The 26029-nt window shown below is 45.4% G+C and overlaps 1 protein-coding gene across 1 annotated transcript; it reads left to right on the top strand.

Annotated features, from left to right (window-relative positions):
• On the top strand, positions 1–26029 carry PXDC1 (PX domain containing 1). Its single transcript, XM_074146693.1, has 5 exons — positions 1–583; positions 13761–13852; positions 14144–14261; positions 18165–18276; positions 24386–26029. The coding sequence occupies exons 1-5, from the start codon at positions 328–330 to the stop codon at positions 24501–24503; spliced, it is 696 nt and encodes a 231-aa protein (XP_074002794.1). The 5' UTR covers positions 1–327; the 3' UTR covers positions 24504–26029.

Raw genomic sequence — 26029 nt, 5'->3', positions numbered from 1 at the left:
GCCCCGGGAGGGGGTGAGAGCCGCCCTGCTCGGTGCCGGGGGCTCAGCGGAGCGGGGACAGGGGTGCCCGGGCCGTCCCCTCGCAGCGGGCCGCCGTCTATGAGGCGCCGGCGGGCACTCCCTCCAGCGCCGGGAGGAGGCTCAGCTCCGGCGGGCAGGGCAGGGCCGGGACGAGGGGGTGGCCGTGCGGCGGGTGGCACCCCTCTTCTCTCTTCCTCCTCCTCCTCCTCCTCCTCTTCCTCCTCCTCCTCTTAACTTGGCCGCAGCGGCGCGGGGCGGTGCGCTTCGCCCTCCGCCGGCGGTGGGGGATGCGCGGGCGGCGGCGGGATGGCCTCGGCCGTGTTTGAGGGCACCTCGCTGGTGAACATGTACGTGCGGGGCTGCTGGGTGAACGGGATCCGGCGGCTCATCATCAGCCGGCGGGGCGACGAGGAGGAGTTCTACGAGATCCGCACCGAGTGGTCGGACCGCAACATCCTCTACCTGCACCGCAGCTACTCCGACCTCGGCCGCCTCTTCAAGCGACTCCTCGACTCCTTCCCCGAGGACCGGCCCGAGCTGTCCCGCTCCCCCTTGATCCAAGGTTTGAGCAGCCTCCGCCTACCCGGCTCTCGCTGCTTGGCTGGCGGGCGGGAGGGCTTTCAGCCGCTGCCGCTTCCCCCGGGATGGCGGTGGCGGGGCGGGCGGTGTCCCCCGGGCGGTGGGAAGAGGGGTGAAGAGCCGGAGCCTCTACGCGACCGGACGGGGTGGGGGGCAGGGGGGGGACTGGAAAGCTGCGAGGGCGTTTTGCGGTCGGAAACTCCTCCCGGACCGTTGATTTCTATTATATTTTTTTGCTAAGTGTGTAGTGGGGGTGAAGGGCTGCCCCGCAGACTCCGGGCTCCCGCAGCGGGGAGAGCCCAGCCCCGCCGCTGCCCAGGCTGCCCGGAAACTGGCCGGGAACCGGCTCCGGGCTGGGCTTGAGGAGCAGAGGGGTCCCTCTTGGCTCTGCCCCTCTCCTCTGCCTCTGGCTTTCCCGAGGCTTCCCGAGGTGGGGTTGTTGGCAGGAGAAGGGCTGTAGCTGAAAAATCTCCGCATGTTGGTATGTTGTTTGCCACAAGGAGAGCAGGGAAAAAAAAAGAGGCTGCGGCGCTTGCCAGTGGACGGAGTGACTCTGGGAGCTGGCATAATTCCTCGCATAACTTCTGCAGAACAAGGGAATTGCACCAGCGGTCAGAGCCGTATTTCTCTTTTCGTTTCTGAAGTGGATTAACCCAGCTCAGGGGATGCTGCCCGTGCTCAGGCCGCTCTGTGCAGAAGCAGAATGTACCTGTTACGCCGTCTTGGGGGTTGATTTTAATTTGTTTACCATTTGGGGTGTTTTTTAGGTGCAATTATGTGTTTTGCTCTAAGGTATTTCAAGTGTGTAGAGTGCTGCAGAGCATCCGCTCATATGAAAATGGATGTGTGCGTAGCACTCGCAGTGTCCCCAGTTGCTTGAGTAACCACATAAATGACTTGATTGAACAGGAAGGGGGAGAAGCTGTTATTTTGTGTGTGTTTTCCCCTGTGAGAGGATGGAGAAGTTCTTCACTGCTCTCCCATCGCCTCCCACCTTGCTAGTGTGACCCCCCTTGCAGAGAGCGGGGTTTGAGATTCTGGGGGTTGGTTTTCCACCCTGCGTACCGCTGTAAATCCATTGGACTTATTTCTGGGCCCTACCTGTGTGACAGCGGGCTCTGTTCTCTGCGAGGGGGGACAGCGCCAGAGGGTCTCTCCCGGGCTTGACTCTCCAAGGATGTTTTCTGACGGGTGTTTAGAGTGAGACAGGTCTTTTTCTATTGTCCTGCCAGATCCCTAAACTCTGGGGGGGGGGGGGTAAGGGGACGAGGGGAGTGGGGATGTCGCGCCTCATTTAAAAATGCTGATACCTTTCCCTCCCCTTATCTTCTTTCGGTGGCGGGAGCCGCAGCCCGCTCCCCGGCGGGCGTCCCCCGCCGCCGGGCTTTCCCCCTTCCCGCTGCGGGGAGGTGGCAGCTCGGCTCCGCCAGCGCCGGGGGACACCCGCCGCCACTCGCGGGCCCCGAGTGCCCTCTGCAGACGGCGGAGATGGGCGCAGGGCTGCCGGGGTGTCGGCAGCCCCGCCACCCCCTTGCCGCCTGCGCCGGGGTGCGGGCTGGGAGATGCTTGAGGGTGCTGGGTGCTGGGGGGGGGGCTATCTCCCCCTACTTGGGTGCAGGCTGGGAATGGGAGAGTCCTCTGGCTATTCCTGCGCCCCCCATCTCTGAGCCCTGCTGTGTGCCCAGCACAGCGTGCTTATACCGTGTCTCACACGATTAGGTTGCTGACCAAGGATCTAAAATATTGAGAAAATTTATTATCCATTGCGGGTGCCCTAACTAAAGTACTCTGAGTGTGATTTTTAGTAGTGCTGAGCAGCAGTAAATTCTAAGTAACGTGACCTTTAAGTGTATGTGGCACCTGGTAGGTCTGAAGCGAGCCTGCCTGTGGCCTGCAGGGCACAGCACCTGCCAGGGTCGTTGTGAGTAAAATTTGACTTCCCAGAGCGCCAGTAGTCCTTTTACGTGTTGGCTTTATGGGGCTCTGAAGAGTAGCTTGGCAGCCAGGCTGGGGCATGTGCTGGGTCTGGCCAGAGATGGACTCAGTCCTTGCTGGCCTGGCCTCCTGCCCCTCTCTGCGTGCTCCCTCCCATCGCTTAGCCATAGGAGCCCCCGCGCATCCTAAAGCTATTCTCATTCCTTGGCACCTCTCTCAAGTGAGCGTAGTTCCTCTCCTGCCTCAAGATCCATCACAGCTTTTGCAAAATATTAAACTGTTTTCACAGCTCTCTGAGGCATCATTTGAGCAGTTGGAGCCAGATGGGATTATAGTCCCTTGCACTGGCTTTACTTGACAGTCCCAGGTAACGTACACCATTAGTGCATGCACAGCTGGGAAAGAGTAAGCATCCTCAGCCTGCAATGCTCAATTCCTGCCTGAGACCTACAGCCAGCAACCTTCACTTACCCTTTTCTCAGGAACAGGCGTACTGACTTCAGTAGAATCAGGAATGAGCAAAGCATCGGTCCAGGATTTGAAAAATCGAAACCCAATATAAGCAGATCATGATGTCTTCAGCTTCGTGAGGGGGTGGGGGTTAACTTTGCAACAGAGACGGAATAAAAATCAGGAGTAGTTTCTAAGCAATCACAGTGCCCTTCACAATTTCAGTAATACTCTTTAAAATTACGCTGCTCCAGCTCTAAAGAAAATTACTTTGCAGGGTGTGCTTCTCTGCATAGAGAACACTTCATCATACCAGCGTTTCAGTGACTGGCCACAGCCTTGTATAACTTCACTGAGTTGAAACATAAAAATCTCATTTAACTAAGTGACACTGAAGCAAAGCTTTGGATGTAAGAAGAGATTGCATGGGGCATGTCCGGTCTTTAGAAAATTCTTGGGGTAAGCATGGTTTCTTAATGTCCTGTTTAAAAGCAGATGTCTTGCTGCCTACAGTAAAGCTCAATATATTTAACCCAGAAAAAACACCTGACAAAAGCACACTCTTTTGTGTGTTAGCACTCAGTCATATATATTTGTGTATATTTTTATATACAAACAAATGTGTTTGCATATGTATGTGAGTTTGTATATGTGTGTGTGTTTATCTTAGGCTGTCTGAAAGAAGGTGAATATTAGCTGTGCCTTTTATCTGGAGGAAGTGGTAAAATGTTGCAGACCAAATTTGCATTGCATTGAAGGAGTCCAGAGTTCCTACAGATTTGCCTAAGGAGCATTAAAAGGACTAGCATTATCCTACAGCTCAGTCAAGCTGCAGTACATTACATTTAAGGGATATGATTGGGGAGTGAAAGCTTGAGCTATTTGATGTTGCTAGCTTTCTAAAAGAAGATAATTTTTTAAATGTCAGCAATATTAGAAAGAGTTGGTGGTTGCCATTATTGCTGGTTTCAGCAAAAAGCTCATACTGAGCAAGAGTGTGCTCCTTTTCTTGCTCTTCAAATGCAAAAGGCCCTCTCGTTTCCTTTCTCCACCCCCCATCTCCTTGGACTGATTTCCACAACACTCTGCGTCTTCATATTTCTCAGATCTGCAGAATGCTTTGAGATGACAGAAGAGAGGAAGGGAGGTACAGTTTTCTGCATTGGCTGTTCATCTTGCCCTTTCTTTGATATGAGAAGAGGGGAGGTCTCCAGGGGGGAGCATGGCATCCACACAATCTGGTCTTGTCTTTGATAACTAATAACAACACGTGGCAAAGTGCACTCTGCATCTGGAGTGTACCATGATGCTAAGGACCAAGGACGTTCAACAACACAGGGCATCTTACTAGTAAGCTGGTAAACAAGACTAGATATGTGCATACCTGCAGGGTGACTAAATATGATTCACTGTGATGTTACCAGTAACTAGCTAGTATTTTATTTGTGTGCCCATCCGTTGCTCCAGGCAAATGCACGAAAGAGGATCACAGAAAAACAGAGGCTAGTTCACTCTTAGCAGAGCTAGAATACAGGCTAATGTCACTCATCTGTCTGTTTCTATATGCAAAATAATCAGCTTTTGTATTTAAATCAGTCTTGATGAGAAAGGCAGCACTACAGACTTAAAAGCCAACTTAAAATTGATGATTTAGGTGTAGTTACAACAGACCCAACAGATACTGGAAGTGAAGTATAAACCTGGAAAAGTACTCTTTTTTTCCCTCCTATTTCCTCTAAATATTACTTCTAAGGGGTTGTCACCTAAGATTTATCCTAGAACTTGATCCAGCTTCAGTGCAGTCAGCAGTCAGACACCTGCCTCTGACTTTAGCATGGGCAGGATTAGCCCGTTAAGTGCAGGACCGGGAAGCCAGAAGAGCACCTTTGCAGCCTTTCAAAGTTGGGATTTGTTTTGCCCTTGGAGTGGCAGGGTGGTTTCTGGCAATCCTCCTCTGCCACTATTTTGTTGCCTTTGTCATCAGATAGAGAGGCTCAGATGCTCTTCCAACATTGCTGTTCATATCACGCCTATGTGTATCGCCTGGTTCTTCTCTGATACTCTGAGCCATCAAGTCAGAAACTCTCTTCAGTCTTAGAGACATTTTTTTTTTTACTGGATGGGTTGTCACTTCCCAAAGTGCTCATTTTCCTCCCCCTTCCTTCTTTCCATCCCTCCTCTGACTCATTCTGCTCTGTCATGGCCTTTTTCCCTCTTGCTCTCCTTTCTGTTCTTTTCTCTCTGCTTCTCCACCTCGCTTTCCCTGAGCTGCTTTCTGTTCCCTTTCTTTGCCTCCAAGTTTCCCTCACCAGCTTGCTGCCATCCATGGTTATCTGTGGCTCTCCAGAACTTTTCTGTTCCCTTCTGCCTTGCCAGTGCTCAACCTCTGTCCATCCATAGAAGCTCTCCAGTAAAGGCGGAGATTCCTACAGAAACTTCGCATCTGTAGCTTCCCTCATAGCGTAGAGGTAGTCTCTTCACCTGCAGCAGGCCCTGAGCAGTACATCCCAGATGACTAACGCTGAGCTGTAGCTCTGAGGCTTGTGCCTGCCCTCTGGCGTGGTTGCCTCATGCAGGAAGCAGATGATCATCTCTTTTCCGTGTCCGAGTGGCTGCACACCAGGAAGCGCGTGGGACGCTCCTCCAGGCCTGCCGTTGGAAGAACTTGCACAAAGCAGAAGGCAGTTCCTGAAGAGCCGGCCCAGGAACATTATGTTTGCTTGCAAATGTCGCATTTCATAACTTATGGTTTTCTATACTCTGCATTATAGTGGTGGTGTTGTTTACAAGACCATCTGGGAGTGTGATTTATGAGAAGAAGGAGTGCTACAGAAGCAGCATAGTGGTTTCCACAGACAGCAGCTGTTTCGGTGCTGTGACAAGACAGATAAATACACTGCATCTATTGTGCTCTTTTCATTGTTGACATTGTCAACAGTTCATTAGTGGAGCTTGCTCAGAGCTTCTGTCTGGCAGACAAAGGATGCGGCTCTTGGTTATCAGACTCTAGCAGTGCTGTATAACCAAAATTAAGTTTGGGGCTTCTGGGTTTGTTTTTTATTAGCTGAATTTCATGGTTCATCGGTACTGATGGAGATAAATGAAGCTTGCTGTGTTGTTATAAAGCTACGCACAAGTTGCCTTTTTGTGGTGGACTGAGACAGTGTGTCTGAGAGGCTTTTGGTGGAATGGAAAAGAGGTTATTTTTTCATGACAGTTCTCACCTGATAAGAAATCAGTGCTAACCATGGTTGTAGGAGCTTGCATTTTTCATCAGGCTTTGACTGCCTTTGTTCACTTGTGTCTCATGCTTCTTTGACATCTTTTTCTCTCGTGTGGCTCATCAGGTGACAAGACAGGGAGCTCTGCGGGGAAGGCCTGTCTGCTTAGTTCTGTCACCAGGAGGTGCCACCTCCCCTCCAGAGATCCAGGGAGATCCCATAACTGATAATACATGTATGGAAAACCCATCAGGTGGAGGGTCTGGACTTCTCAGCTTTTAACTTGCCTCCTTGCTCTGCATGGGTATTCGGGTGTACCAGGGTCCAGCAGGTGGTCATGCTCACGACTCCTGCTCTGGGGCATTTCAGTTGGACAGTTGTTTGGACAGGAGTTTGCGCCACCTGTATTTTTACATCTGTTGCATATGAACTGCAAAATAAGAAGTGGCTTGTGTTAGAGCTAGGTGTGCACAGTGCAGGCAGGGTTTTGAAAGCTCGCTCTCTCTTTCTGTGTCTAAGATTTCTCTCAGTACCTTGAATATGCTCTTGCTACCTAGTCTAAAAGTATGGAGTGACTTACATGGACTTTGTGTACTCATACCTCTTGAAAAAACCTGTCCCTCTTTTGTCCATCAACATCGAGTTTAAGAAGGGCAGCACAACATGTAATAAATTTCAAAAACCTATTCCCCTGTACCCCTCTTTTCAGCTCTGTCATATCCTTTTAGCTGCTCCCTGAGATGGATCACATCAGTGATACCACTTAAATAGTAAATCCTTTGTAAAGACTTTAGAGACTGTGGTGGCTCTTGTCATACAAGATGGATGAATTCCCCCATGAGGTGAAGGGGCAAGTGTGTCTGCCCCAAGAGAGGGATGTTGTAGAATTAGGCAAGAGGCATCAAAGAAGAGTTGCCAGAGCTGCCAGACTAAGTCAGACCAGTGGCTGTGGCTAGCTCTGGGATTCTATCCCTAGTGATGAGAACCAGATGCTCCAGAAGTCAGCATAAATAACCAACAGAGAACAGAAAAATGACAGTCCTGGTCTCTAGTAATTGCAAATCAGATATCCCTGATTGCCTCTAATTATCTGCTCTGGATCTTATCAAGTCTTTGGACATAAAGGATTCCAAAGGATTCCTTTGGTGTTATTTTTACAGAGTTATTGAAGAAAAGTTGTGTGAAACAAGCTTTCCCATCTGTTGGTTTTTTGAATTTCCTGCCTTTACATACCATTGAGTATTCCTTTGTCCTTCTAACAATCTTTTATCCTCCTCTTCTCTGTCAGAGGGGAGGCAGCAGTAAGTGCGAGTTGTTTTGGCCCCCTTATAGTCCAGCCTGAGGTGGCTAATGCTGTAGTTCCCAGGCAGTGAGATTCAGGGAACATGTGTTTGTGGGGAGAAGGGATGCTACCAGGGCAGCTGCTGGGAGGAGAGAGACGATGTGGCCATGAAGCAGGGAAAGATGCCAGCTGAAGCAGTATTGAGAAGAGTCCTGTCCAGCAGAGGGAGGAAATGGGGAGCTGTGCAAAGGAGCAAAATAGCAGAAATCGCTGGGCTGAGCTGCCACCTTTCAGCCCTGATCCATGTCCCAGCTGAGTAACTTTGGTTCCTGCATGATACTGTGGAATATCTGTCCATGGGGATTTCAGAAGTCGACTGGACATGGTCCCCAGCAGCCTGATCTGACTTTGGGCTTGGCTCTTCTTTGGATGAACCAGATTGAACTCTTCCACTGGATATTTGTATACCTCCTCTTGTGGCTGGGGCCTTCCTGCTATTGCTTCATCTACATCCTGAATTGTGTGTGCATGTGTATGGGTTAGAACATATCTGAGAGAAAGGTGTGGTGAGGGTACAGGATAAAAAAGATTGAGCACTGCAGTGTTAATGAATACTGTTACTAGGGAAAAGGAGCGTATCACCTGTTGAAAACATACGGTCTAGTTAGGGGAGAGAGCAGAGCAGCAGTCTCCTGTGCAAGACAGCTTATGTGTCTTCCCTAAAAATTTTAAATGCCTAACTGCTGCTCATGGGCTTGTGCAAAGAGAGAAGGATGGGCTCAAGATCTGAATTTATAGGCCTTAATACTTTCCTGCAGTGTGGGTTAGCAGAACACAGTAAGATTTCTCCCTGCATTTATTTGCTACTCCTCTTTTTACTTTGATATCAACTCTGCAGTTTTCCTATGGCGGATGGAGAAAGGGTTAGGCGAGGAGGGCCCAATGCAGTGTTTTAATCTTCATATGCATACTAAAATACATAGCATTGAGGAGTATCACCATTCCATCTTGCACACATCTTCAGAAAGTACACTTTGGGTTCTGCTCTTGCTCGACCTTCCATACATATTGAACTGATTTTGAGAAAGTAGGAGATCTCTTGGACATTCTTTGTTCCTCCCCTCACCACAGGCCTGGAGTCCTTCATATTGGAGAAACAGGGTTTGCCCACAGTTTGAGATCTTGTAGACATAGCAACTTGTACATAGCAACACATCTTCAGAAAAACAGGCTTCTCTGTGTCATCATTGAGAGATGGCATATGAGACATACTTGACTTAGGCATGAACTTACTCTCCCTTGAAGGCACTAGAGGATTGGTGAACCAATGTGCTCATTGCAGACATCGACCGCCAGGACTGCATGGTGATTGCATTACGAGCCACGGAGCGCATGCTGTGATTCCTGTCCTGCTTCATTTGGTAGAAGCATACAGCGCGCTATCTGCGGTTGTCAGAAAATCATTAGTTGCAGGTTTGGTGGCTCACATGGCAGTAATAGGACAGGCCTACCAAGGCTTGTGCGTTGTCATCAGGAATCGGCTCCCAGCTCATTCTCCTCCTCTGCTGAGCTCGTTTCCTGCTCGTTTGCAGCTGTGGGCCCCTCTCCCACGCCGTGAGCCAGCGTGCCAGGTACACAGCTGCTCGCCGGCTCTCTCAGCCTCCTGCAGCTGCTGCGGCACCAGGGTCCCAGAGCAGGAAGGATGCTGCAGGCTGACGGTGCTGTTTGTGCCGTGTTTTTCCAGGGACGTGTTGCTATGCTGTGTAAAGTTGCTATGTATGCGTGGTCTCAAACTGCGGGTAAATCCTTTCCAGAGTCTTAAGGACTCTGCCTGGGGCTCTTGGTCTGGAAAGGGGCAGAGAAGATGTGAAAGGGATTGCCACCTCCTTTCTTAAAATGAGGTTGCTGACTGTAGGGGTTGTGTGCGCACAGCAGAGCCCTGCTAAAAGCAAATTTCCCAGGTACAGGCGAGTGCCACCCTGGGTTAGGCAGTGTGCCTGTGTTGTCCCTCACGTCACCCAGCGTGTGGGCTCCCTTCTGCGCAGGGTGGAGAAATCTTAGAGCTATTAGATTAGTGCTATTTGGCAACAGGGTTTGTGGTAAAAAAGGAGGCAGTGAGGCTCCAGTTTACCTCAAGCCCTATAAACGTAGGTGTTTATAGCATTTCAATCACTTGAAACGATAGTTGACTGTCCAAGCACAATATGGGTAACAAGACGGAGAGCAAAGTTTTCCTGGGAGGAGTTTGTGCATGTTTTCCATTAGCAGTCAGACAGCAGCCAGGGCAAAGGAAAAGGCATGAGAACAGCCTTTCACCATGACCTCACGAGGAGATTTCCCAGCTCTCGGCTCAGCTCTGTTGCATGACTGAACAAGTGGAAGAAAGTGCAACTGGTTCCAGGCTACTGGTTGCTTTATTAGTGTCTTATTTTCATTTTATAGCAAACTGTCTGAATAAGGGTTCTTGGGGTCTAAAAAGCCCCAGATGGAAAGATATTTATGGTCCATGGGCAGAGAGACAACAGCCTCAGGACATGTTGTAGCTGCCATATGGATGGTGCATACGTGGCCAGTGAGTCCTGTGCACTCCAGATGCATCCAGCTTGTGGCGTGTTGGTGTTAAGGGTAATGAATGGTGGAGGTTCTGGGTCTGCCTGCAGCTGGTGCGTGTGTGTGTCTATTTGTTCAGGCATTTCCAGCGTTTGAGGATCCTACACAAGTCTCTGGCTTTTTTTTCTTTTTTTTTTTCCTTTTTTTTTCTTTCTCTATGCCTCGTCAAAGCTTCCAAATGGGAAAAAGAAGACAGGTGGGGGATACACCCCCACAAAGTGGAGAATAGAGATGGAAAGTTTGTGTGCAGTTCTGTGACCCTTTTTCACTCAAGTCCTGATTCCTGCTCAAGTTCAGTGTAGTGACTTGGTGAGAAAGGAGCTTGGATAGGGCATCCTAGCCTTCAGTCTCTTGTTTCTTCTGCAAAGGCTGGGGTTTCCTGGGGTGAAGCCTTTGACAAGAGCAGTTTGAGGTATTCCCCGCTGCTCACCTAATTGCGCTGGCAAAGCAGAGGCAGCCCTGTGTTGCGGCGTGGGAAAGGAAATGAGTTGCAGAGGAGAGCACCTTAAGCCAGTGTTGCCACCGGAGACTTCACCTCGTGAAACCACAGGGTTCCTCATGCACGTATGTGCCGTGGTCGATGACAGCAGCCAGTTAGCAAGCGCTGAAAGGGAGCAAAACCAGGGACCGGGGCCTCTGCTCCTCCTGGCTGCTTGGGCAGACAGTGCCTTGCTCTGGCTTGCGTGGCTGTCAGGCTGTGAGCAATCCCTTGGGTTGTGGGATCATAGGCTACGACTAGCTGAAAACCACGAGGGCATCTGTTAACTCTTAAAAACAGAGACTTGTAGAATTAAGTTAAATGAGGGCCTTACAAACTCCATGGCTATTGCAGAAGAAATTACAGGGTTATATATATATATATATATCTCCAGTCAAGTGGTTTCTGTGTATTTAGACTGTAAACATATGGAAAGGAAGGCTTTAGCCCAGCCAAACTGAATTCCCTGTATGGGGAATTCATGTAAGGTCAGCAGCTTTACACCCCAAAGCTGTGCATCTGTAATCATTAAGCACATATAGAGGAAGCTGTCCAGGCTGATGTATCGCTTACTCTCCTTCCTACGCTGTCTGCCTTTTGGTTTTGATATTACTAAAAGCTTCAGTAAGAAACAGTTTTTATCATGTCAGATGTCACAAGTTGTCTGTGCCAGTTTCCAAGTCAGAGTGTGGGCTCGCTTGGCTGGGGCCTTTCCGAGGGCTGGAAGGAGGAGTATAGCAGGGCTGGGAATTCCTGGTGAATGCAAGAAGCTGTAAAACCTCCCACTGGGTGATCTGTGACAGTGCGACAGACTGACCGCCTCGTCCGACTTCTCTTGCTGAAGCATAAAAAGGCTGTGTGGAGCTGCAGATGCTTTCCCTGATTACTAATGAGAGAAAATCCTAACTGCTTGGCTGGTTTTCCTCACAGGATGAATGCTCAGTGTTGTTGCCGAGGTGTTTTTTTTCTTTTCTTTTTTTTTTTTTTTCTCCCCCTGAATATCTTCATTTGTTTGAAAGTATCCCGCTTCCTGGTAAGATACTAGTTTCAACAGTAAATGCGTATTTGGGAAAGGGTCCAAGGTCGAAGGCAGGTTTGAGAAGAGAGCAGTGGGATGCCGGATCCCAGGTGGATCAGCAGTGAGGTGTTCGCCTGTGAGGTGGGAGCCGCAGCCAGGCAGTCTCTGCTCTGACTGTGTCAGCAGTTCCGCAGACTGGAGTAAGGCCAGCAGGAGACCCCACGGTAGCCAGCGCTGGGATGGCTAGCTCCTTTTTCTCTTATGTGGGCTACGGCAGGGCAACAGTGCGTTTCTAACGTCATAGGTGGGTGTCTGAGCCGCGGGGCCATTGGCAGCTTCTTTTTAGGGAAGATGAAAATACTTTTTTTTTGAAAGGTTTGAACTTTGTTCAGGTGTGGGATGAGGACATATTTGTGGAGGGGTGAAGCAGATTCACCCAGGCCTGCTCACACCCAGTAGTTAGGAAGATGAAGGGTGCTGGTCTGCAATGGAGGTCTGTAACATCAAGCACAACCCAGCTAATACTCAGTCTGTGGACACATGCAGATGAGTTAATTCACATTTACAGGCTTTCAGAGTGTTTCCATGCAAAGCTACCTGACTGTAGCATACACCGGTCAAAGCAGGCTACATGGCTGCCTTCCTTAATATGCCCGCTGGGATCCTCTGCTCCGCTGTCAGAAGAGGGAGCGAGCTGTGCCGGGGTGAGGTGGTATCAATGCTGACAAAAACAGGCAAAATGAGAGACTGTCGACGAACAGAAAGGCTTATGCAACCGGGCTACTTTTGTGTGACGCCCATGAAGTACACCTGGTTGCTCCGGAGACAATCTCTGTTTTATTTAGAGCTGTAATTAGAGGAGAGCTGACAGCTTCAAAGTCACACTTTTGTCTGGAAAGTTTCTATGGGATCATATCTCGTCAGTAACAAACAAGGACTGATGCAGACTGAAGCGTTTTGTGGATGTTGTCCCCACACTGTGCATGTTTGATGGTTCTTTCTGTATGTCTTTTGAACAGGGAGATGGAGATGCACGTAGTTCAACACAATTTTAGTATATCGAAGTTGTTTCTCACAGACTGCTTTGCAGATTTTTTGATGGTTTTGATATATTGGGTCTTTTTCTGCTCCAGCTTTTTTTTTTTTTTTGGTTGGTTGTTGGGGTTTTTTTACCAGTCGACCTTGTTAAATTTAATAATCTCTTAGGTATTTCATTTTCATGTGCGTATCCTGCTCCTTGTAAAAGATATGCAAATGGAGGGGCAAAACAATGATTGGGGTAGAAAAAGTAGGTTACAAAGATCAGAAATAAAAGGGCTGCTAGAGGGATGAGAGATTTTGGGTATACTTCTCCTCGTGTTCCCTGTACATGCATATAAGCTGTGCTATATTTCCCTGAGTCTGCTAGAGGAGGGAGAAGTTACAGATGCCCTGCAGGTTATACATAGGAAATATGGTATTACTGTTGAAGACCCCCATACTGAGCAATTCAAAATTAGAAACATTGTAATGCATCATTCTGGACACTGGGCAGCAAAATTTCCATTTTAATCCCTTCTGCAGCACTGTGATAATTCAGTGATTGTAAAAAAAAAAAAAAAAAAAAGTCCAAAAAGTTGTTCTTCACTTGAAGAATGTGATACTGAGAAATCTTCCTTGGACCGCTCACTGGGGCTTACATTCAGAGAAATACAAGACTGCCCTCAAAGCTTTTTGTTTAACTTGTGCTTAGTTTTTTCCTCTTATCTGTGGGTTGTGTTTTGTGGTTTTCTTAGGTTTTCTTTTGCTTTTTATTGACAAAAAAATAAAAGGATGAATCATGGTTCTTGGAAGCAGAAAACAGGCTGATTGTCACTGCTGGGAATGCTGTGTAGTGAGACTGTGGGTGAGGGAGTAGGTGGTTCTACTTCTGCTTGTCTTGCAACTCCTAAATATGATCATAAACAGCTGAATTTGTGTCAGGCTTGCAACTCTGCTTGTAACTACACCCACCTTAGTTTGGGGTACACGCTTTATCATTGCTCTGGGTTGAAAGACATTTCTGGGAGGCATGATATTTCAGCTTGTACCGCATCTTCTTCAGCAGCTGCTTCTGGCTGCTGAAGTGTGTGTGCACAGGAAAATGTGCTTTTGTCTATGCTTACCATCAGTTTACTTTCTTTCTAGGGCTCATCACAATAAAAGAAGCCCATGATATAGAAGCCAGACTTAATGAAGTGGAAAAGCTTCTGAAGACTATTATAAACATGCCCTGGAAGGTGAGTAAGCCAAGTTCCACATTTAGCCCAGCTTGACTCCTCCTTGATGGAGACACGCACTCTCATGCAGATTAGAAAGTGATGGGCTTTGCCAAACTCTAAAAGAAGCACCTATTTATTGAGTATCTTGGAGAAAGATACAGTGCTGAGTGCCAGAATTGTATAATGATGTCTACAGACTGCTGCTCGTAATACGTCTTTCTGTCATACTATGAAGGGGTGGAAAGGGAGAAGAGGGACAAGGCAAACTACTGGTAAAAACTGACGTCTGTTTCTTTTTCTCTTTTTAAGTATTCAAGATCTGAAGTTGTCCTCACGTTCTTTGAGAGATCTCCTTTGGACCAAGTTCTAAAAAATGACAATGTCCATAAGATTCAGCCAAACTTTCAAAGTCCAGTTAAAATATCAGGTAAGAGTTGTTAGCTTCCTACATTTGACACAAGAATTACAAAATGAAAATGACTTTATTTGCTGTTCCCCTTCTTCTTTCTCCACCAGCAATTCAAAAAATAGTTCTCTCTAGTCTTCTTTATAATATAGAAAATATAATTAGCCTTGATCTACTATGCAACATGCATTCAGGCAGAAGAGTGGAAGCTGAAATTAAAGGCTGGTAAATGCAAAGAAGTGGATGCGAGGAAAATGCAGTCCTCTATCATCACATATGGAAGTGCTGTTACCACTTAGGAAGAAGATTTTGAGGATACTGATACAGTTCTGTGAAAATGTAAGCTCAGTGCCAAGCAGTGACCAAAACCAGCAGTGAGACTATTAGATATTATTAGGAAAGGAGGGGAGAACAGAAGAAAGGAGCACCACCCCATCTTGAATACAGTGTGCACGATTCTGGGCTCTCCGTCTCAGAAAGGATATAAGAGAATTTAAAAGCATGCAATAAAGGACAAAGATTCAAATTGTTGAACAGCTTCTCTAAGAAAAAGGTTAAATAAAGAAGGCCACTTCAACTTTGAGAAAAGATGACAAAGTGGGGATATGATGGAAGTCTACAAAGCTGTGAATAGAAGGAGGTCAATTACCCTGTACTTCTCATGAAACAAGAACTATAGGTTATCCAATGATGTTGATAGACAACAGGGTTTAAACAAACAAAAGAAAGGTTATAATATTGTTTTGTTTCCATACGGAGCACAGTTAAGGAGTGGAACTCATTGTCATAGGATATGTGGTGAAACTGAAAGCATAAACGACTTCAAAAAGGAATTAGAGAAGCAAGTGGAGGAAAACTACATTGAGACCTGTCACAGGTGGAGACACAGGAAGTTTCTAAACCACAGATTGCTAATGGGTAAAATGGAGAGCAGTATTGCTCTATCCTTGCCTATTCTTTCAGGTTTTCACCTCTGCATCTGCTACTGACTGTTGTTGAAAGGTTTGTGGACTTTTGGTGTTCCTGGTTTTGTATTTCTACACTGAAAAGTTTCGCGTGAGCCTACTGGCAACCGCTGGTTTTGTGTTGCCAGAAGAGTTTGTTTCAGAGCATTAAATGAAAGGGGAATACTACATAGTCCTCCAAGGTGTCTAAAGTGTTTAACGTGAAACTGGTGTCATTTTTTTGAGGTACTAACAGTATATCAGTTAATGGCCAGTCAGTGTGTCAATATGCTAGAGGTGTAAATAGTGTTTCTTAAGGATCAATCTTATACACAGGATCTATTTTTTGTAACTGATCCTGAGCTCTGGTTCTAAGGGAACTAGTTAAATAAATAGTCTTTTAATTAAATGGTAAATGGTTTAAGAGCCCACCAATAACTCTTTAGAAGTATATCACGTAATACAGAGCCTCAGTGAGAACCGTGGTCTTACAAGGCCATCTGTCCTGGTGCCTTCATGTGGAGTCCCCCAAGCCCAGGCTTCAGGGCAGCAGAGGGATTGTAAAGAAGAGTGCCCGAGGCCATACCGCAAAGGAGGGGTGACACAGGGCTGGCTTCCTGGGAGCGAGGGATGGGAGCCAACATGTGTGTCTCATGCCCTATCTGTGGCTAGGGAGGTTTGGATGACGCCTTGAGCTGATGTGGAAACCTCAGGTAAAATTCCTCTGTGTGTGTATGTTCCTGACATGAGTCATCTTCTGGAGGCTGAACGTGGTTACTCGCTTTGCTCCTGAACGCCAGGACGTGTTCTCATCCCTGACCCTTAAGAGCATATTCACTGGTTTTGTCTGAAATATGTTGCTATTCCGTGAGACCAGAGCTGCAAAGTGGGTCCTAGCACCTACCCATTATGAAATGAAAGATTCCCAAACTATAGGCTGTGAAAATGTTTCAAAGGGTGGCTGCTGTCAGTGATACCTTGTTCTTTTTCGAACAGGCAAATATGAAGAATAAATGTCTTTGGAATTGCACTGGTTAGAAATTGCAGCATTGCCCTGGCTTGGGGCTTTTTGCTGTTTGGAAGCGTTTTGTATAATTTTTGTGAGGCCGTGTACCCGATTAGGGCACACACAGTCTGTGTGTGCATGACTGAGTACATCACATGGTGGGTACAACAAAGAGATGGTCAAGATCAACCTAACTTTGGAGTGAGGGTGCCTGGCCAATGGACAGAGGCGAGCAGCAAAGGGAACCTTCCTGCCAGCCTCTGTGTAGAGGAGCTGTGGAAACCACGTTAGCCGAATAATAACATGATTTTGTTTAATTCTATATTAATTTTGGTAGTGAGGAGTCATACCTAATTAAATGGAGGAAGATATTCCTACCTATGCAGCTGTCCAAAAGCATCTTGTGGTAATTAGTTTTATCATTTAAGTGATTGCTGCAAAGAATTTAAGAACATAGGCAGAAATTTGATGGTAATTGATATTTGCCTCAACTGAATGGTGCTCCCTGGAAATGGTTTTAGTGTCTGTCAGAGTTGTCAGTAGATGGCAGCAAATGGTAACGTCTAAAGCAGTTCAGACAGCAATGAAATGCTGTTAACTCTTCAGTCCTGTCAAGGACACTAGGAAAACATGGTGGCATTCATGTTAGTCATAGTGCAGCTTTCTACATGGCTTGCAAACTTCGAAAAGCAGGCAAAAATGTTTTGTATTCTCTGAAAAAACAAACTGTCCCCCACATGGTCCTGTTCAGAGCGGTAGGTGATGTGAAGGAGAGAAAGGGCTGCCCTCTTAGATGAAAGCTGGCTTTGAATTTATGGTGTAAATCTTAATCTGCAGCACAATGTTGGTTCAAGACGAGTCATGACTGGTGTCATTCTACTGGGATTCAGTGCTTTTTACCAACAAAATACAGACTATAAGTAAAGATTAATTTCTTAAGAAAAATATGGAAGTGAGTTCTGGCTTTACCTTAATGGAGGAACGTCTAAATGTACTCTTAAAAACAATTACCCCTCTTGTTTCTTCTCTCCTGCTCAGTACATGAACTGTATAGCTGAAATTGGTCTGTTCGAGGCAAGGCCTTAGGTGTTCCCTGTACATATGTTTTGTGCCTACCATATTTTCTGCCACAGACTAATTTCCTTTTGTTTGTGCTGATAATGCAAGGGTGTAACACAGGGTCCTTTTACCTCAGGGCAAATCATGAGTCGTCCCACTTAAGTCACTGCTGATTTACCCAGAGAAATATTTTCATTTTGTGGTGGCCTTAGCATCATCTAAGATTGTGTGACTGGAAAAAAATCCTTGTGACTTGCCTAGTTTGCCTTTCCATGTAATAAGGACATGGATTAACTTCTCATTCACATCAAATACTCTTCTTCCATTATAAACTCTCCCTATGGTAATAAGTCAGTGGAATTAGGTGTAAATTTTAGCTATTCCGGACTGGAGGCTTCTTACACTGTGAGAAACAAATAAGCAGAGTTGCAGGCAGCGTAGAAGGTGGTATTGCTTTGCATGGCTTAAAGGTAGTGGCTGAATTAACTTGGAAGGTAAATTTTTATTTCCTTTTTCCTCGCCTTTTGGTTTTTGCTTAACTGGGTTAAGCCTGGGACTATCTAGGAAAAACACAATTATATTTTGGTGGTGGTAGGTTGCCATAGATGGATGGGCTGCCATTCTGCTAAGGGTGACAAAAATTTTGCTGCTGGCAATAATGGGGACTGAAAGTGGGCCTTGCTTCAAACACTCCATATTATGAATTGATTTTGTGAATAAAACTGCGTAAGCACAGGCAGTTTGCAGATGTAAGAAGCTATGAAACCAAGTCTTCATTCCAGCTTTCATGTACAGTTTTTCAATGTCACGCATACATCCCAGTTCGTGACCACGTTAATTCCATATGATATGCAGTTATTTTCCAGCTTTTTGGGGGGGGAATTTTCATGTTCTTTTTCTCTCTTCTCCCAACAGAAATCATGCGATCAAATGGATTTTGTTTAGCCAACACTGAAACAATAGTCATTGACCACAGTATACCCAATGGAAAAGAGAAGCACCTGGACGTAGATTCAGCAGAACACTTGTAAGTGCGATTTGTGTGGGAGTAAAGCTGTCAGCCTCAGATAAACTGTGGCTTTTTTTCCCCCTAGCAAAAAGTTGTCCTCTGTCTAGGAGCAAGACTGGTACAGTTGTCATTTGTACTGGTTAAAGATTACTGGGCCTGATTGTTAAGGCTTCACAGCTCTTTCCATTAAAATGGATAAAAAGGCTGTCAGTGAGAATTATTGATCTGAAGGAGCTCAGTCTTCTGCATATGAAAAAAACTGTGGTTGTCATAGGGGTCCTGGCAGATGAGAACAGAGGAGTTTTTGCTTACTCTTCTGACTGTGATGAGAGCTGGTTTGAGCCCAAATTTGGAAACTCAAACATCCTTACAAATGGAATATCCTACTATGAAGGGTAGGCTATATTTGGGAAACAAAACAGCATTCTTGGAGGAGAGGAACACACCCCTGAATGTAGTCAAAGGAAGCTGAGCAGCTGCTCAAGTGCTGAGGCATGTTGTGACTTAGTGAAGCATGTGTATTTCATCAGGGGAGAGGGAAGTCAGACTAGTTTTATCTGTAAATTCTGCCTCCTAATGTATGTAGGTATTCTGGGGTCAGAGACCTGTAACCAGGGGTGTTTTTATGTAGGCCTTAAGCCAGTGACTGTGTTGACAGATAGGTGTTAGTGGAAATCAGCTCCTACAGATTTCTGTCATGGCAGGTGATTGATATTTCAATGAGCTTCAGGTAGTGAAGCATTTAAATATTTTTAATGAGAAACATTGACCTACTTTCTCGTTAGAGCAGTCAAAATGACGGAAACAGAGCACTAAAAACCTTATGGAAGCTTTATTTTTGAAGGCAGTGCTCTGTCTTCCCACATTTGAAATGTGGTCATCACCAGGCTGTGGAAAGGTTTAGAGCTTGACAAGATTTTCTCAGCGGCTGGAGTGTATCTCTGGCTCCAGTGTAATTTCTTGGAGTCTTTCTATTAACTTGTCACTTACTGTTTTGAACCTTGACCTTGCTAACAGCATTTAAGCATATAAGCTTGTATTAATGAGTCTGAAGGGACACACTGGAGGTAACTGGAGGTAATTCTGTAAGGCCAATGTCTGGAAATTAAAGTTGTCATAGTTCAAAGTGGATCACTTTTCAGTACCGAGAGTGACAAATAATAGGAGCAAATTACCAAAGAAAGCTTTGTTCTGCCCTATTTTGATTACTTTAAACAATTTTGGTTTAATTTCTTATTTTTACTTTTTAAAATCTAGTTTTGATTTTTAAAACATGCTGCAACACAAGCAAAACTTACTGGTCTGGGATCAGAAACTGTCATCATCTAATTTTCATCCGATTGAAGTCAGAATATTAAGGCCATAAAATATTACTATGACAAAAACTGTAGGGTAGGCATGATTTCCCAGAAACTGTGGTGGAAGAAATAAATCACAGTAATAGCCTGGCTTTGTGCATTTGTATTTTAATGTTCCTGAAGGAAGTTAAATCAGGAGTCAAGAAGTTATTAAATTGAAATGTCTATTTTATGTGGTGCCCTAAATTTGCACATCCTATAGCAGTATTTTACAGCCAAGAGGTAATTGCTAGGAGGTAATGACACTTGTGTAGCATGGCTGTTTTGTAAAAATTAAACCTTTTTTAGAAGCAGAAGTTTTCTGTACTGTTTTTTTTAAATGTAGGTTAGTAGCCCAGAAAGGAAGCTTTAGAATCTTTCAAAATTCTATGCGGTTCCTTTTTGGTCTCTGTAAAATTGGATTTATGGGATTGGTGTTTTCTGTTCTTAAATCACAGTTAATTCCTTGTGGACTTGTATATCATCAGATGGGAAATTTTTCCTTTCAGCAGCATTAAACTCGGTATGACTTTTGGGGTTTGGCTGCCAATATATTTGAATCAGACATTTTGCAAAGCAAACCTGTAATTTTTTGGAGAGAAGCACTTGGAGCTTCAGTGGGTACCAATCATTCCCTGAGGTCCCACTGTACTGGTTAGCTGTTATACCCACAGTGCTACCTATCCAGTAGGTAGATCCATCAGCTGAATAGTCTTATACTTGTCGCCAATGAGACTATAGCATTTTTGCAAATTGGAGTTGCTTACTCTGTTGTTCTGAAGGAGTTGCTTTCTACTTCCTTAATTTTCTCTCTAATTTTAGTTGACAGTACACCATACTGTTGCAAAATGTGGTAAACCAGTGTGCTCAGCATCCATGTGGCATAAATAGTGCTTTTATGTGTGCTTCTTTGAGTATTCCGCAGTCCCTTTGAAAGGAAAGTGGTAAATCACTGCATTCTAACTTACGCTTTGGTTGTGTTACGGAGGTGCCTTCCCCTGCCACGACTGTTTGCACTTCTGTCTGTTTGGCCAGCAGCAGAGGCTGTGGCATTGGACATGCTGCCTTTTTGGCAAATTCACTCCAGTACTAGATATGCATTTTCAGGATGGTGCTGCCATTGTCACAAGCAACTTGTGGTCCACAGGAAAGCCTTTTACGGGTGGTGATGCAAAAGCAGCACAGAGATGGTGAAGTTAGATACAGAATGTTTTCAGGAAAATTAAATTCTGCTCTTGACAGGAAAAGAAAATACTTCATTGTGCTTTTTAGTCTTAGGTGGGAGGAGATCTGTTCGGGTACTGTTTGTACCTAAGGTGATGAGAGGAGTTGGGCTGTTGTCTCACACTGTGTTTACTCTTGGGGTTGCCTTTGTGAGTTAATGACCTTCTATGTACCTTGTTTCCCTCTTCTTCCTGGTGAATGTGAGCAGTAACGTAATACCGGGAGTTTAAATTATAAAGATGGTTGTCTTACAGCACAAGGAGTAGGCCCTTGTGAAGGACAGTGTGTCTGTCAAGGTAATTTTGGAAAAAGTAGCAAGAGCAACACTTGGGGAATTTAGGAGTCTGCATGTCCATAACAGTTTGCAGACTTAGTGTAAACTTTATTTTGGGAAAAAGACCTGTTGGTAACAGCACAAAAGCATTTTGACTGTTGGATGTCCTATATAGCTGCTAGGACAGTCCTTGTTTATTTGGTCTGGGTTTCTGAGTGCTCCAGAGCAGTGCCTTGCAGACTTCAGTGCCCGCACGTCCTTACTGGCGGCAAGGAAAGCTCTCTGCATAACCACAGCACATGGATGTCACTGCTTTGTACCTCACATGTTGCTTGTAGTACCCTATCAGTGAGGCTGAAGAACCATAAAATCTGTGGGGCCTTCCAGTTGTAATAATCTAGTTTTACACAGTTTACAAGAGAAGGAGAGCAGAATCTGAGTAGCCTCCTTGACTCCTCTTCTGCTTTCTTAGTTCTGTCTGCCCTACTGGTATTTCATAATCTGTTGTTTCTGGATAACTAGTGGTCCACAAGACAGCACAACGTGATAGTTTAGTTTAATTTAGGGGTTTAGTTGGTGGGTGCGCTTTTTTTTGTTGTTGTTGTTGGTTTTTTTTTGTTTGCTTGTTTGTTTGGTTTTGTGTGTTGTGGTTTTTTGGGTTTTTTTTTTTTTATGTGGTTGGACTCGATGATCTCAAAGGTCCCTTCCAACCACTAAGATTCTGTGATCTGTGAAGTGTTTGCAAGATACCGAGTCAACTCCTTTCTGTGCATGTTCCCACATGTGCAGGCAAGCAAACAGCCTGGAGGGAGTAGAGGAATGAGGGTAATAAACAAAGTTCAGTCTCATTTCAGTTTGGTTGTAAGTAAAGAGCATAGCAACAGTACCGCAGGAGAAAATCCATGAGTTTATGCTCAAAAAAACATTGTGGTCCTCACAGTTAAAAGGTGAGAAGGACCAGGCAGGAGTGTGGAGAAGACAGAACTGTGTCCATACATTGCAGGATGTACAGACCAAGCTATCCAATAACCCATGATGCTTCTAAAGAAAGTTTTGGAGAGAGATAGGAGTGGGAGATCTGTCTGTTTACTCTGCCACTCTTCTTCAGGTCCTCTGAAACACCTGATTCTTAGGGCACTCTAGGGTGAAATTAGAGGGATGTCTGCAGTTGCCTCACTTAACTAAAGGAGTCTAACTAGTTAATGAGCAGGTGAGATGTAGTTTTAAACCAAACTATTTTAAAGCTTCCTCTGTTTATCTCTTATTCAGAGAGCTGAAGTATGCCAGCCTTAAAAGGTGTTAGAGGCACGTCCTATAGTCAGAGCTAGGTTAGGATTTCTTTTTACATATCGTGCAATTTTTCAGTTTCTATTTCATTTTTTTTCTCACTCTATCAGAATGAACGCAAGTTCTTTCAAAATATTAAAGAGAGAGTGTGAGAAAAAGAAACTTGACAGTTCTTCAAGTCACTTGCTTGACCAGGGATGAGATTTAATCCTTGGCCTGCAGTGACTACCTTTAACTGCTAGGCTATCTGGGAAGAAGTAGTGCAGAAATTCAAGCCTCCTCCTTGGAACGGGAACGTGTGTGACTGAGGGAAGTACAGGTTTTAGCAAGCTGATGCCTTCTGGTTGAGAGTAGGTGTGAGACAGTGGGTAATCCTTGCAAAAGTTCAGATTGTAACACAGGAGTTAGGAAGTGTGAAGGAAAATACCAAAACAAGCGAAACTAAATTTGGGAAGCTCTTTATATTCAGATGTTCTCTGCTTGTTAAAACCTAAATCTCATGCCATGGGGAGGATGGCGAGGCTCTGGAGGAAGACACTGCAGTCATTGTTTCCTATTTGTGTTAGACATTTGCCCTCACACAAAAGCCAAACCCAGAGAAGGTGCCTGTGAAGTGAAAGGGTGAAAGTCCAAGTTCAGATGGGAAACAAAGGCAGTTTCCTTTCCATTTTTGTGTGGGAACTGAGGCATTTTGTCTTGCTGCCACATGCTGTGAGAACAAAATGGAAGGATGTGGGCCTCAGTTGCATGATTCACTTTTCCAGAGCTCACTTGCTGCTTCCTTCCTTCCTCACCAGTAGCTTTGAAAATCAGGGAGGACAAGATGCTTTGCTTGCATGCACCACAGTTCTCATTGGCCTATGGTTTATTCATATACACATGAGTGTGACGAGGAAGAGGTGTGGATGGGATCAGCTCTGAGTACTTTCTGTGAAGATTTTCCCAGACCACAGTGAAAGCTCTTCTAGACTCATAAAAATCTCATTGTAGAGGTATCCAGAATTGCCTGGCAAGAAAGGCTGTGTCCCGGGAAATCATTCATTTGTTAGTAGGAGGGGAGCCCTGGGGCAAGAAAAAAAATTAATAATGTTTTTGATCTGGCTCATCTTAAAGGTAGTGTGGTAACCAGGTGTCATGTGGTAGGAATTTCAGGTATTATAATGATAAGTGCTATACAGAGTCAGTGTCAGAGAGGGGACATAAAAATCCCTTTTACTGAAGACTGCTATCTAAAGAGATGAGAACTGGCTCTCCTAGTATGCTGCACAGCTGTGTTCTAGCACAGTTTTAAACGGAATAACCATCCTGCTTTACTGGAAGCAAACTCTTCGTTCCATTGATTTTCATAGGTTATAAAGAAATGGGTGTCCTGTTTATTTAAGGACATGGAAAGCAATGGCTTTATGTTTACTTCTCAACTCTCTCTAGGAAGTGTTGAATCTTGGTTTATGAAAGTGACAGCAGATGCCATTGCTGGTGTCTCCAGTAGGTTACACTGGTGTAAGAATACATAGGCTGATGTCAGAGAAATTATAGCTTCATGATTCATAGTTGATCTGCATGGACCTTCTTTGACACCTTCTAGTATGAATTCAAATTGCAGGCTGCCAAGAGAGGGAGTGAGATAATGAAGCATTGGAAAAAGAGTTAGGACTCTAGATCTTTGTCTTGCAAACTGAGCATCACAAAGCTGAAGCTGTAAGCCAGCGTTAGAAATACTTCTACTGCAACACTACTCTGGTACAAAGCAAGTCCACATGCAACATTTACTCAGAAATTTAACTTGCAGTACCAGCAGAAGCGTTCTTGCCTGCAGCCCTTTTTTCCAAGTAGTCCTCTCACAAATGCCTTTTCGCAAAATTTCCAGGGGCCAGTCTTCAGATATCCTAGCCTTCTCCCTTGCCCTCAGTAATTTTCTTCCAATTCCTTTAACTTTGATTTTCTAACTGAATATTAATGACTTAATGCCTTTTGGTGTTTTGTTTTGTTTTTTATTTCTCCTTAGGTTTGAAAGTGTTAGTGACTTTACCTCAGAGCTAGAAGACAGTGATGATCCAACAGCTTATGTCACCAATTTGACATACTACCACCTGGTCCCATTTGAGACTGATATTCTGGACTGAGGCTGCTCGGTGATGCAGCCAGCCAGCACCCAGCCGACCTCTTCCTCCATAGGCTCTGCTATCTCTGGCGTTGCATCTCTGTGAATAAGGCTGTGCGGGCAAGACCACCAGCAACGAAGTTGCAGCAAGGACGCCACAAAGCTGGTTTTGTCGTCTGGCCCTCCGTTCTGTGTTACGGAGGCATCTTGTAAGAAGGTAACTGCTTTGCTGCTGACAACAAACTCATTTTCTGTGAAAGCAAGGCAGCAGGAGCCTCTTGGGGCTCAAGGAAATCTCTGCTATGTCTGTGGGAACTGTCTCTCTGATGCAGCCACCGGAAACCTGTGCTGTGATACGCTGTCACCCATGCTCCTTGGCTCGCAGTGCAAGTTGAGGCTTCCTCTTTTAGGATACCACCACAAACTTCCTCAGATGGCGTGACCACTCTTTTTATGCTACATAAGCGAGAAAGTGAGCAAACCAGCTGAATTTTGTCAGTTACCAGTGCGGTTGCTTAACGGAGGTCTCGCGGGTCACATTTTGCTCAGCTACCAGATGACTGGTGCCTTACACGAGATGTCACAAGTACCATTGAGTGCCTCCAGGAAACAGCACGTGACCTGGCCTCTTTACTTCTTTTAATCATGTTTTTTTATATAATCATTGAAGAGGCGACTACTCTTTTCTGGAATAGTAAAGCAGACAGCAGCTGGCATTGCAATGGACTGTGCATGATGTTTGGGTGCCCATGTGATTTCAGAGATCTGGAAAGCTAATGGGAAAGCTGAGCTGCCCCCTGCTAAGAACGGTCAAGGCTAGGACAGGCACTTGGATACAAATTTTTTTATGTGGACCAAAAAATGTGAATGGTGCTTGCAGTTGTTTACATTGGAGAGATCATTCCCTACGCATCTTTCTCCCCAGAGGATGGGGAGGAAGGCAATGAGATTTACATCACGTTTGCACTGAAAAAGAATGATAAGCTACAGTGTGTCTACAGCGGTAGGAAAAACACTCTCTCCCTTGCCAGCCTGGCTCAAGGAGACTGTCTAGCTTTCCAAGATATGCCTGTGGGGCCAGGCCTTGTTCTCACGTAACGCCATGGATTTCAGTGGAGGCAGGACAGCGGGAGCAAGAGTGGGATCGGACCCTGCAGCTTCTTGACTACTAAGTAGTGCAACGTTAAAATCTCCTCAGGGTCTCTCTCCTGTGGAGCGCTCCGAAATCCCAGCTCTCACTGTGAGCGCTCAACACTCACCATCGTGACCTTTCGTTGAGCTTTTTGCGATCTGTTTGCAACCATGAATTTGAAGGGATCGAAATGGGAAGGAATGCATTTTGGACTTGTTTCTTGGTAAAGGGGCTTATTTGGTCCTGAAGAAGTTGATACAGCTCCCCTCTGCAGACTTTTCATTTCTATCTATAGAATAACGGTCAAACAGAATTTGCTTAATGTAAATAATAAATTATTGAGAATCCTAATTCTTTTACACAGTATGTTTTTAAAATATATTTTAATGAAATAAAATATAACTCACCTTCAGTAC

Source organism: Numenius arquata, chromosome 4, assembly GCF_964106895.1.
Source record: "Numenius arquata chromosome 4, bNumArq3.hap1.1, whole genome shotgun sequence".
Lineage (NCBI taxonomy): Eukaryota > Metazoa > Chordata > Aves > Charadriiformes > Scolopacidae > Numenius > Numenius arquata.
This window is presented reverse-complemented; position numbering and strand designations above follow the sequence as displayed.